General features: G+C 33.9%; 3 protein-coding genes across 6 annotated transcripts in view; all 3 read right to left on the bottom strand.

Annotated features, from left to right (window-relative positions):
• LOC124953412 (suppressor of lurcher protein 1) overlaps positions 1-13,086 on the bottom strand; it is a 360,539-nt gene that overhangs the window by 340,371 nt on the left and 7,082 nt on the right. The window lies entirely within an intron of this gene.
• LOC124953413 lies at positions 1,964-3,675 on the bottom strand. Its single transcript, XM_047504754.1, has one exon. It carries the CDS (start codon positions 3,377-3,379, stop codon positions 2,063-2,065), a length of 1,317 nt encoding a protein of 438 aa, XP_047360710.1. The 5' UTR covers positions 3,380-3,675; the 3' UTR covers positions 1,964-2,062.
• On the bottom strand, positions 8,387-9,275 carry LOC124953414. Its single transcript, XM_047504755.1, has 2 exons — positions 9,044-9,275; positions 8,387-8,918 (listed from the first exon to the last, which is right to left on the bottom strand). Exons 1-2 carry the CDS (start codon positions 9,122-9,124, stop codon positions 8,553-8,555), a joined length of 447 nt encoding a protein of 148 aa, XP_047360711.1. The 5' UTR covers positions 9,125-9,275; the 3' UTR covers positions 8,387-8,552.

Raw genomic sequence — 13,086 nt, forward strand, 5'->3', positions numbered from 1 at the left:
CACCGCCGTCTAACTCGTATTACATATATAACATATATAAATATACATATATATATATATATATATATATATATATATATATATATATATATATATATGTATGTATGTACACATCTACTTTTGTTCTAGCCACCATACGTTGGTCATTAAATCGAAAATGTTATTATAAGTACTGAACTTACACCGAGACTTATCCTTGTTTTAAAATCATTTAAATTTCGTGAAGATCTACGTACGAGTCAAATTATGAACGAGACATTTGATTTCCATCATGAAGTTTTGTTTTCGTTTCTCTTACAAAAAAAAACAAAGAAAAGAAAAAAAAACGGAAAAGAAAAAAGAAATTTTGAAACATAATCCCCTTGAAACAAGACTTATATAAAAAAAACAACGAGAAAAAAAAAGAAAAAAAAGAAAATAAGTGTATACAAGTAAATAAATGATAAAAAAAAAAGAGAAAAGGAACAAAAATGCCTTCTTCTTTCTTCCTTCTCCTCGATCTGCGAATATAAAAAAAGAAAAAGAAAAAAGTATAAAAATAAGAGAAAAGATTTAGAGATGTAATTAAATTCTCGTCAATGATCGTATGCACGAGAATCCGTAAGATCATGCGTTAAATAATATCATGCTCGATCTCGCGAAATGGAGGAGATAAATTTGAGATGTGATAGAGAGAGAGAGAGAGAGAGAGAGAGAGAGAAGAAAAAGAAAAAGAAAGAGGACAAAAAAAAAGGCAGAAACATTTCGGGGGAAATTCTGTGGAAGCATTTCGTTGGCAAGAGTTACGGCGATGGGAAAAGTCGAGAATGAGATAGAAAAGGAAGGAACGATGGTACGGAAGAAGAAGGAAGAAGAAGGAAGAAGAAGAAAAAGGAAAGAGAAAGAAGAAAAAGAAGAAGAAAATACTATGTGAAAACGCTGTCAAATGTGCATTTACATCAAGATTCGCCTTTCACTTCTCTCTATCTCTTTCCTTCTCTCTCTATCTCTCTCTCTCTGGATTTTCACACCTTTTGCATTCTCTCTCTCTCTCTCTCTCTCTTTCTCTTTCTCTTTTTCTCTCTCTCTCTCTCTCTCTCTCTCTCTCTCTCACTTTGCACCATCAATTATACCGAGAAAGCAGAGAGATACTTCGGATTCTATCTCTCGGTAATATATCTGCCGCGACTATCCCACCCCCCTCCCTCCTCCCATCCCCTATTCTCAAAGCTGTTAACAGCACAAGAACGCGTTTATCGTTATCATGACATCGAGCTATGTACGCTGACGTAGCGCAGAAAGTGCGCGCATCTATCTACTGGCGCTTTTAAAGACGCATGCGCGCACATGCGAGCGCATCGAATTTTTCTTAGTACAAACATCGATAAACTCGACTCTATATATATATATATATATATATATATATATATATATATATATATATATATAAGTTTTTGTTATATCGTTAATAGTAAAAACGTGCCATAATTCACCTAACTTCGCCGTTTCGTTCATAACAGTTCTTATATAACATTGGACGGTCAACGTAGAAAATTATCGCACTCAGGAGAGAGAGAGAGAAAGAGAGAGAGAAAAAGAGAAAGAGAGAGAGAGAGAGAGAGAGAAAGAGTATCGCTCCTGTACGACTGCGTTTTACGCTTTTAAATAAACCTTACATGAGATCTTTGTTAAATGTCAAAAGAAACGTACATTTTTCATTTATGATTATTATTATCAATAATACGTATTTATCTCTTTGCTCGTTTAATTAATTAACAGTTTTAAATGACATAATATAATGAGAAAAAAAAATTGAAAAAGATCTTTCGAGAATCATCCAATTCGCCCGTAATTATTTTTTCTTTTGGAAGTCTCGTTAAAAAAAAAAAAAAAAGAAGAAAAAAAAAAGAAGAAGAGAGAAAGAAAGAAAAAAATCAAAAGAAAAAAGGGGAAGAAATAATCTTAGGAAAGATTTATTGTACCTTATTTTCCGATTAAAAAAATCTAATTAATCGTTAATACGTATAATCCGATAAAATGTCAATATAAAATGAGATTAAAATATTTACAAGATCGTCACATTTCAAATGTTCGATGGTTGATCGGGTAATATCTCGAACACTTCGAGGAGATTCTCTCTTATCCGATTTCTATATGGTTCTACTTTTTCGTATTGACTTCGTACGAGTTCCGATCGTTTTTCACCGTAAAGAACTTTTTCAAAATCGTCAGGCGATCCCATAAACTCTTCGGCAGCTTGGCTTGGCATTAACATTAATTGAAGATTCATCAGTGCGAAAAATAATGCAATATTTTTTGTCTCGTAACAGCTATCGCGAAATGACAACCAAGGTAAACATTCCTCTATATCAAATCCTTCCTCTTTTAATGCTTTCTTCAAGCTATCATGATAAATCTTCAAAAGGGATTCAAAATGTCGATCTCTTGTTGTACGATCGGTTATCAAATATAATGATAAAACAACGTCAATGGCTGGTGGACAATATCGTACCATCTGAAAATCTATCAAATAGCAACCAAATGGTGAACCATTAGAATCGTATTTGAACATGATATTGTTTGCCCAAAGATCACGATGGCATATAACATTACGATACTTTTTCGATGGTATTAATAAATTAGGAAATATCAAGGCCCAAGAATTAACTCGTTTCTTCAATTTATCCTTATCCTCATTGTTCAATCTATCATCGAGATCAATTAAAAGAAATATTGCATTGATCGATTCCTTAAATATTTTTCTTGCCAATTCGTCCTCGTTAAATATTACCTCGTTAAATAAATGCCCATAAATATCGAATATCGTACGGCCGGTACTACGTAACTTTTCATCAAGAATCAATGATCTCGAGTGAAAGTTCGAGAGAGCTTTTATTGTCAAAATGCAATGTGACTCGTCGAACGGTACGTGTTTGTCGTGTATTACGTATCCCTCGATTTTCGCATTTTCGAGTACTATGATGGAATCCTTTTTACACAAATAACACTCGGCCAACCACTTGAAACCTTTACCAACTCCCATACGACGTATCACGTCGGTGTAAATGAGTATCTCTTTGTTAAATGTATCATATCGTAAGATAAATGCATATTGTGGACTATTGGTTGGTGGTAAAGTTTTAACGAAGAAATTCAATATCTTTATACTAGAATCGTCAAGCTTTATGGTTACGTGAACATTGTAATATTGACCAAGATAACCATTTGTATTGTCGACTGATACCATGCTAGAATTTACTATGTTAAAATTATTTCCATGTAGTTTACGTTCCACAATGTATCTTACATCCTGATCCGTGAGTAATTCAGATTTCTGATGAGTATCATTCGATGAAAGTCGATGCACCGTATCGACGGAATCTGTTCTCATAGTTGTCATAATATCTTTCTCTGTTTTCTCTTTCTCTCTCTCTCTCTCTCTCTCTCTCTCTTTCTTTCTCAATAATTCGAGATAACTGTTCTACGCTTTTATACACCACTTTAAATGTTCTATATTTCGAAATACTCGTAGAAAGCAACGTGCTTTCAAATCATACGAACCAAATGAACGATGCACCGACGAATGTCGTACGTTCAATGACAATTTATATTCACTCGATTTAAATCTTATCTTGTCACGACAATGTCGTGAAAAAGGAATCACGTGATTTTTTTTTCTCCCTGTTCCTTATTACTCTTCCTCTCTTTTTCTCTTATTAACAAATAATTCAATGATAACGATGTTGGAAATTTACCAGAGAGAGTAAGAGAGAGAGAGAGAGATGTAATGAGATAGCACCGTTTGTCTACTATCGCGTAATTAAAATGTCTGTAAAATCTTTAAAAACAAACGATATTTATCTGATGATTAAATCGAAATAGCAAATTATATTAAGGATGTTTGACATAAATGAGACTTCATTTAAATCATAGAATAAATTGTATATAACGTTGGAAATTTATAAAATAAAGATTGCACATAAAGATATTTTGTTAATTCGTTTGATACGAAACGAAAGGAGAGAAAACACGGAGTGACGTCGGATAAAGAAAGAAAGAAAGAAAAAAAGAAGAAGAAGAAGAAGAAGAAGAAAGAAAGAAAGAAAGAAAAACGAAGTGTATCTGAGAATTTTAAATCAAACTGATTAATGCGATTGTAGTATAAATCCTTCAAACGATCATCAAATATATGCATTTCACGCGATGCAAGTACACAACGGAGTCTGACAGGGGAAAGACGATATCGCTATGTTAAATCGAAAGATTTCAACGAGAATGCAGACGTCATTAAAAAAAACGTGCTCGTTTCTACATTGCGGAAGTATAATTTTCATTTTATTTTCTCCCTTCCCGCCGCCACCGCCACCACCACCGCCACCGCCACCGCCACCGCCACCGCCACCGCCACCGCTACCGCTACCGCCGCCCCCCCTTCACGCCTTTTCTGTTTTTTCATTTCTTCCCTTTCCTTTTCTTTTCGTTTCTTTTCTTTTTAAAGGAATATTTAAACGAGACAATACGATATAAAGAACGTCTCGGGAAATATTCTTTCGTGGTTTCGATAGAAAAATAATTTTTATTAAATTATATATATATATATATATATATATATATATATATATATATAATTAAAAAAGGAAAAATAGAAATAAATCCAAGTGTCTCGTAATACTCGTCTAAAGATGAGAGATCGATCTCGTTTAAAAAAATTTTTCACAATAAGAATCATAATATAAATATATATATATATATATATATATAATGCTTGCAAAGACATGGCCATTATTTCCATGGGTTACTCGATATATCGCCGTATTCTATAGTGGATCGTGTGTCATCAACGCTAGAAACGTAATTAAGCATTGTCGCCTCGACGTCGAACATTCGCTAATTAAAATGGACAAGCTTATCGTATGTATTAACGTGATCGAAACACGGGGAACAAGTTTACGTCGTCTCTCTCTCTCTCTCTCTCTCTCTCGTTAACTATATAATATCATATTAACGATTTCGTTAAGAAATAAGACAATGGGATTATAATTAAACTTAAGAAGTTATATATCTATGTACGTATATAATATACGTTGATGATTTTCCATAAACTTGAAATGGTTGGTAAGAACCTTTATATAAGATATCCTTCCACTTAACTTTGCAACAAGTTTAAACGCAGAAATTTACTCTTGCTTTATCGTGAGAAAAGAGAAAGAGAGAAAGAGAGAGAATATAGCTAACTTCTTACAAACAATAAATTAACAAGATCGCACTCAAGGTAACACTCTAGGTAGCTGGTTATGTTACTTTACGCTAACGGAGATAATTCGATTAACATCATTCTACAGACAGGATGTACTAGCCGTGTACTTTGGGCTTAGGCAATATACATAATAAGATAATTACTGTTGCTAGAGTTTACTTGCTTATAACAACGTATAGTGTCACGAAAAAAAGGACGAGCCTACGTTCGTAAAATTCATAAAGGGTCACTCTATGACTATGTAATTAGTTAGTAAATAGTTGATAATTAATATTACTTTCTTTCTTTCTTTCTTTCTTTTTCTTTTCGCTTTTTTTTTTCTCTTCCCCCCCCCTTTTTTTTCTTATTATTATTATTATTATTATTATTTTTTCCTTTTCTTCTTTTTTATCTTTTTTTTTTTTAGCAAACAAGTTAGACTAGCTTTGGATTATAAACAGTACGACGGACGTGGAAAAAAATAAAGAACGATACATACTCAACGATCTATTATGTCACATTGTGTTACGAGCGAACGAGAGAGAGAGAGAGAGAGAGAGAGAAGGGGGAAGAGGGGGGGGGAGAGAGTGAGAGGTGAGAAGAGAGAGGGAGTAAGAGTGAAAGAGTTCTTTTTTATTCTCTTTTTTTCTTTCCCTTCTTTCTTTTTTCATTTTTCTTTTTTTTTTCAATTTTTTCCTTCTTTTTTTTTTTTTCTTTCTTTTTTTTTTTCTTTTTAGTCCGGTAGATTTATAATTACGTTCGTAGGCATGCAAACGGAACTGGAACGACGCCATTCTCTCAACTACGCGCGTTCGTTCATATCCCCAACTTCCCCCCCCCCCTCCTCCTCCCCACTCCTCTCTTTTTTATTCTCGCAAATAGTAGAATACGTGCGCGCGCGCTCACTCGCCCACATACAGGGTCAAGCGAACGAGCACGATATAAATGCCATTCTAATTAATCGACGTGGTTTTAATTAAACTTTTAATTAACGAGTCGGAAATAAACAACGATTCGAAGAAGAAGCGAGCGTTGCTCTGACCACGCGTACGAATGATTAACTACGGCCAAAATGGAGAGAAGTGGAAGGAGGAAGAAGAATAAGAAGTTTCGTGGGAAAACAAGTGGGATCTCTTCGACGAGTAACTTGAGAGGGGAAAATAGGGGTGGCCGAGAGGGGTTAGACGGGAGTAACGATGGCGGTGGTGGTGATGGTGGTCGAGAGAGAGAGAGAGAAAGAGAGAGGAGGGGTGGAGGAGGGGTAAGAAAGGGTGAAAACGTTTATGCGCATAAATTTCCACAAAATCCTCGGTGAATAACCAAGCTGGCATCACAACTTCCGGCGTATTTGTCTATCTTTTAATTAAAGAGACGACCGCTTGAAAGCCCTAAATTCGATGGGACGGACAACTTGGGATCAAACTTGGATAATAAACGCTTTCGTGAAAATCGTAAGTGACAAAATTATTTGTAATAAGTCGACTGTTCTTTTTTTTTTTTCTTTTTTTTTTTTTTTTGTTTGTTTGTTTCTCAAAGTTGAAAAGGGTAATGGAAAGGAAGAAAAGAAAAAAAAAAAAGGAAAAAGAAAGAAAGAAAGAAATAACAAAGGAGAAAACAAATTCGCGAGAGCTCACTTTTCGATAGGAATCAGGATTATTTTGTTTCTTGTTTTTTTCTTTTTTCTTTTTTCTTTTTTCTTTTCTCTTTTTTCTTTTTTCCTCCCTTTGTCCCAAGCGCTTCACAATTTTCTAAACAATTCGTCGAAGAGTTTAGAGAGAAACGATTTAGAACCTCGCACATTATTAGTCCCCCTATTGATGTTGAAATGCTTTAGAAAGAGAGAGAGAGAGAGAGAGAGAGAGATTCATCGATGATCCTTCAGCTTAACAATACAGCAAAGCAATTTGATAGGTATCTATACTACACTTAGATCTATCCGGATGTCAATTTAGTATCCTATTCAAAGGATGATGTGATGATGTTCCTATTCCTCAGTTTTGTTCGACAATTTTTATTTTCGATAAAACCAAATCGAAATCTTAAAGCTGACCTTTCTTGTAATTCAATTTCAAATAAATAACATTGCAAACGAACAAACGTACCGACCTAAGCCATTTGAATGGGGGTGTGAAATGTTTCCTTCGGAAAAAAAAAAAAAAAAAAAAGAAAAAATGGAAAGAAAAAAAGGAAAAAGAAAAGAGAAAGGTAGATAAAGATAAGAATGGTGCCAGATAGTTCTAAGAGCTATCAACTAGTATATATACTCAAAGATCGATAGTCGTGCACGAGTATGTAAAATTCTCCACAATCGGATCTAAGCTTTCCATACGACTTTATACTTTCAACGTTACTACAATGGAGAATTTTATATCCGTTGGAAACTTAAAAAGATCCTTGAAAAGTTGCGTACATATGGTATACGTATAAGCAATACATGTATATGTATATATATATATATATATATATATACACGCGTGTGTGTCTGTGTGTGTGTATGTGTATGTATGTATAGACCTGAAAGAAAATACAATATTTCATACAAGTTCGTTCTCTTTCAATGATAAAAGAGAATAATCCATAAAGAATGAACGACTTGTGAATTGGCACGGTGTATGTACGTATGTACGTTATTCACAAAACCTAAGCGATTTTTCTAGGCGAGAGAGTACGTGAAAAAGAAGAAAAAAAAAAAAAAAGAAAAAGAAAAAGATCATAAAATACAATTCGACAGATGGAGATAATCGTTTCCTACAATTCTAAAGATTACGATAAAGTCCTTTCTTAATATATTTCATCGTCGTAATCCTAATGATATCAATATTTTTACTCCTACTAATAAATAAGAAAAAAAAAGAAAAAAAGAAAATGAGAGAGAGAGAGAGAGAGAGAGAGAAAAGTTACGAAGTAGATGAAGAGTTAAAAGAGATCATATTTCGATAAGTCAATATGATACGTGTAATGAGATAGTTTACTTATATAGCGTAATATCTAAAGAATATATACTTTGAAAGCAGCTGTGAATGAACACGATCGGGTAAGAACTTAACATAAATAAACAGGCTAAGTATACAGGTGGGACATTACGATTCTCTTTACGAGTTTCACCTTAGAGAATAGGTTAGTATGTTGCATATACTTTAAAGGGATAGAGAGATATACACGAGAGACTTAGTAAGTGATCGTATTTTCTGATTCCACTTAAGTACTAATACACTTTATCTTAATACATAAAGTCTTTTAAAAGATTCGAACGATTGGATTTCGTTCTTTTTTCTTTTTCTTTTTCATATAATGAAACAATTATAACAGATACGTGTTCTAAATATTATTCTCCATTTCAATTATAACACATTTGATATTCTCTTATAACATCGGCGACCAAGTTGAGATCATTACGCCGATAGAATTCACGTATTTGCGAGGCACGACACAAAGACTTATCGGGATAATCGATCTGTTCACGATTCGGACGACCGTACCAGTGATTAGTGATCATCGGGACGATATGATGTTTGTTCTCTTGGTAAATCTCCGACCAAATCAAAGAAGGACTTGTACATTCGGCTCGTGGCTTTCGTGGATCGAAATCTTCGTATTTGTGCAATCGATCGTATGCCGAAACTGTCTCGGTTATTCTCTTTTCTTGCTTTTTATTATTAAAAAATGTAATCGAGTGACGTGGTGCGAATGGTTTCGAACTAACCTAAAAATTATTTAAACGATTTAACGAACTATCTATCTTATTTAACGATATACTATTTAATGATAAAAGACAATAATATGTATATATATATATATATATATAATTCTCTTCTAGTTTTATCTTACACCGATATGTTTCCATTTATGAATATGTTCCACGTGAGCTCTCGATTGAACCCACGGCGTGATAAATTCGATCCGATCCATCTTTACTATTTCTATTTAAAATTCCATAGGCGAACACAATATGTCAATTTTATAAATTGAAAATCAATCCTTTATATCTCCGTCAGACTGTTTGGTAGATTAATATCTTAGATTAGAAAAATTTTCCACTTTCTTTTCCATCCAAGAATTTCCCCCGCCCTGTTCGCTCTCCCCTATCCCTACCCTTACCCCCCCTCCCTCCCTCCCTCCCTCCCTCCCCGCCACAAAGTCTATCAATAAACTGAAATTACATTTGAATGAGAAAAAGTATATACAATAAATATAAATTGAAAACAAAGAGGAGAATCTATCAGAACGGTCAAAGGAAATATATTAACCTATTGAACGTACAATACTATTATACTATAATATAATTTCATTCATATATTGACTATTAATGAAATTGATTGACTACTAACAGTCACACCGCGCCATCTCACGAAATAAGCAGCAAGTTTATAAGTCAGTCATTAGTTCAGCTACTTTGTGTCGTGAGGCGCTACTTGTACGGGCTCAACTAATTTATGTCTTTGGGGGTAGAGGGGGGGAGGGTAAAAAAAGAAAAAGAAAAAAGAAAAAAAAAAAAAAAAAAAAAAAAAAAAAAAAAAAAAATGAAATAACTAATTTACCCCGGATAATCGTACGATAACAATTGAGTATCAAACGGAGAATGAGAAAATTTGATTGAGAAAATTTTCAAAGGAGAGAAAAAAAAATTTCATTAACTTTAAACGTCCATCCCTCCTTAAGGGGAGAAATTGTCTGATAAAAAAAATTTAAATAAACGAAAGAAACTTTGATGGGTAATAAAACTTTTTTAATGAGTCAAAAAAAGAAAGAAGAGAAAGAAAAAAGAAAGAAAGAAGAAAGAAAAAAAGGAGAAAAAAGAAAAGAAAAGAAAATGAAACGAATAAAATAAAAAGTTATATACGAAGAAGGAAGTGTGTTTATTGTGATTCTAGTAATGACTCTTAACGCGTTCTACGGTTTATCTCAAGAATGTCAGATACATTCCTAAGCCTAATCACAAAAGGGCACGAATATTCCCATGAGGAGGCTTGCCCTTTTTCGTTCGTACTGAGTTCCAAGTAAAATGCTCCGTGAAGGCGAACATCTGCGGTTGAACAATGTTCCTTCGCACGCACACGTATAAACCACGTTAGTGCGTTTTGTAATGTTACAACGCTTTGCTCTAAACCTCAGAACGGGGAATAAGAGTGCGGTATACTATGCCGAAGATCAAGAAGATTCATTTCTCTACTTTCGTTGAATCTAAGGGAAGAATCATCTAAGGAAGAGAGAGAGAGAAAATACCGTGGAATCTTCGATGTCGGACAATAGACGAGCCTTGCGTGCTCGTTTCTTCTTAGAAATATAAACTCTAAAGGTAAAAAAGTTTGGAACGTCAAACGGGAAACTATTCTAAACGTTCCGAAGGAAACTATTATACATACACAACGTTAACTACGTTAACTTAACGAAAAACTATAATTACAATGGTAATAATTTCTTCCTTTCAATAATATATATATATATATATATAATAAAATAGATATATATATATATTATAATAAAATAGAATTTTTTTTTCTTTTTCTTTTCCTTTTTTTTTTTTTTAATATGAAATTTCTCTATCTCTAATCTCTGTATTTTTTCTCCATATTGCTTTTGACAAATTGATACAAATTATTCATTCATTCATTCATTCATTCACTCACTCACTCATTCATTCATTCATTTCTTCTTTCATTCAGAAAGAAAGAAAGAAAGAAAACAATTACAAGGGTTTTAAAAATAATCCAAGTTAATATTAGATTTATACATTTAATTTTTAATCGAATTATCTGACAGGTCGCATTAATTCAATGCATAAAGATATTTTGATTGATAATTTCTCTTGTTACTATATCGATATATACATACGTATATTTACATATATACATACATACATACATACATACGTATGTATATATATATGTTTGTACTGTTCGACGATAGTTTGTTACTTAACTTGCGACGTACGTCACGAAAAGGTGGAATCTAATCAAACTGAACCATCCGAGGAATACGATTAATTGTCTAATCGAATTAGTATAAGTAAACGTCAGAAACTAAGAGAATTTCTGACCCGTCAACGTGTTACCGTTTTAGTCGTTTATCTATATTACTATGACGATGACGACGATGACGACGATGACGAAGATGATGACGAAAACGATGACGACGATGACGACGATGACGAAAATGACGAAGATGATGACGAAGACGAATTGAAGGTTAAGGATGACAAGTAGGAGGAGGTGATGGTGATACTGATGCTGATGGTGATGGTAATGGTGATCGTGATGGTAATGGTGAAGAAGGAGAAAGAGGAAGAAAAGGATGAGGAAGAAGAGAAGGAGCCGGAGGAGGAGGAGGAGGAGGAGGAGGAGGAGAAACTCGCGTTGCGAGTTTTCGTCCGTTTATATCCAGACGAGCCTCGTCCATCCGTCTCTTTTGAACGAAAGGAGAAAGACTTGTCGTCTCGTGGACGAAACGTAGAGAATCGATCGCTTTTGCACGTGCCGATTGTCCATATCACCTGTGCCTCTTTTAAGTTCTCGATCGTGAAAAAGAAAACAAAAAAAGAAAAAAAAAGAGAAAGAGAACTTGTTTCCGAACGAGAAACAAAACTAAATCAAAAGAAAAACGAAAATTATCTTACGTCCGAACAATTGATATTTCTCAAAATTATAATTAATAATAGCAAAGAAATCTTTCATATTAGTCATGTTAAATTGAATATCATAGATTTTTAAATATATGTGAGATAGTTTGTTAACCGGCTGAACGTACCGTTTTACGTCTACGTAGGGCAAAAGAATCGTGAGATCTAACGAATATGGCATTGGTACTCTCAACGCCCTTCTCTCTTGCCGTAGGGAACGATGCAGTCGAAGCGGTCCAGATAGAGAAGAAAAAGAGTATAAAAAGTGTAAGAGAGAGAGAGAGAGAGAGAGAGAGAGAGAGAGAGAGAGAGAGAGAGAGAAAGAGAGAGAGAGGGAGTAGAGGGGTCAGAAGAGATGAGAGGATTGAAAGAGTAGTACTAGAGAGGGAATAGGTGGGGTTGATGATGGTGATGGTGATGGAAGAGAAGGCCAGGGGAACCACAGACGACTTTCATACGACACATACAGGGGGCAGAGTTTAATCAGGTTCGACTAGTTAGTAACCAGGTGCGAGTTACGCACGGAGGGTAAGAGGAGTGACTTGAAGGAGCGAACTAACCTCCGAGAAGCTCCTCTAAAAGCTACCTATCTTCTACCCTACTCACTATGATGGCAAGAAATTCAACATCCGCCGTATAACCATCTGAACAACATAGAACAGAACAGAACAACATAGCACAACATAGGACAACGTAGACAAAACCGTACGATCTTGCACATAGCTTTCATCCTATGAAAGAGAGAAGAAGAAGAAAAAGATGAAGAAGATGAAGAAGATGAAGAAGAAGAATCCTTTATCTCTTTCTATCTTTCCTATCTTCCCACTATCATCTTACCAAGCATTTCCAAGAGGTGTTCTAACACTCGTTAAATCCTCGGCCATTTTTTCTCTTTTTTCCTTTCGTTATTTTTTCGCCTTTTCGTTTTTCTTCCTTTTTTTAATCAACTTCTTCTCCACTCAGATGTCATTCCACGGATTAAATATCGATAGATCGTTTTAAGATGTATAATTGTATGTACCTAAAGTCGTACGATATTAATACAAATGGAATTACAAAAGATTATTGATATTAAATAACACGTGATTAATACGTGTTATTTATAAGGAAAAAAAAAATAAGAGGAAAAAAAAAGATAGTAATAACAATAATAATAATAATAATAATAATAATAATAATAATAATAATAATAATAATAATATAAAATTTGCAAGAGAATAAACTTTTTTTTTGATTGTAATTTCGATATCGAAAT

This window comes from Vespa velutina, chromosome 12 (assembly GCF_912470025.1).
Source record: "Vespa velutina chromosome 12, iVesVel2.1, whole genome shotgun sequence".
Lineage (NCBI taxonomy): Eukaryota > Metazoa > Arthropoda > Insecta > Hymenoptera > Vespidae > Vespa > Vespa velutina.

What these genes read in the sequence shown, in the direction of transcription:
- LOC124953414 (XM_047504755.1), bottom strand. Translation starts at nt 9,124, where the DNA reads ATGGATCGGATCGAATTTATCACGCCGTGGGTTCAATCGAGAGCTCAC. An exon ending in ATAAATGGAAACATATCGGT is followed by an intron (nt 8,919 to 9,043) that starts GTAAGATAAAAC and finishes AATAATTTTTAG; the next exon opens with GTTAGTTCGAAACCATTCGC.
- LOC124953413 (XM_047504754.1), bottom strand. Translation starts at nt 3,379, where the DNA reads ATGACAACTATGAGAACAGATTCCGTCGATACGGTGCATCGACTTTCA.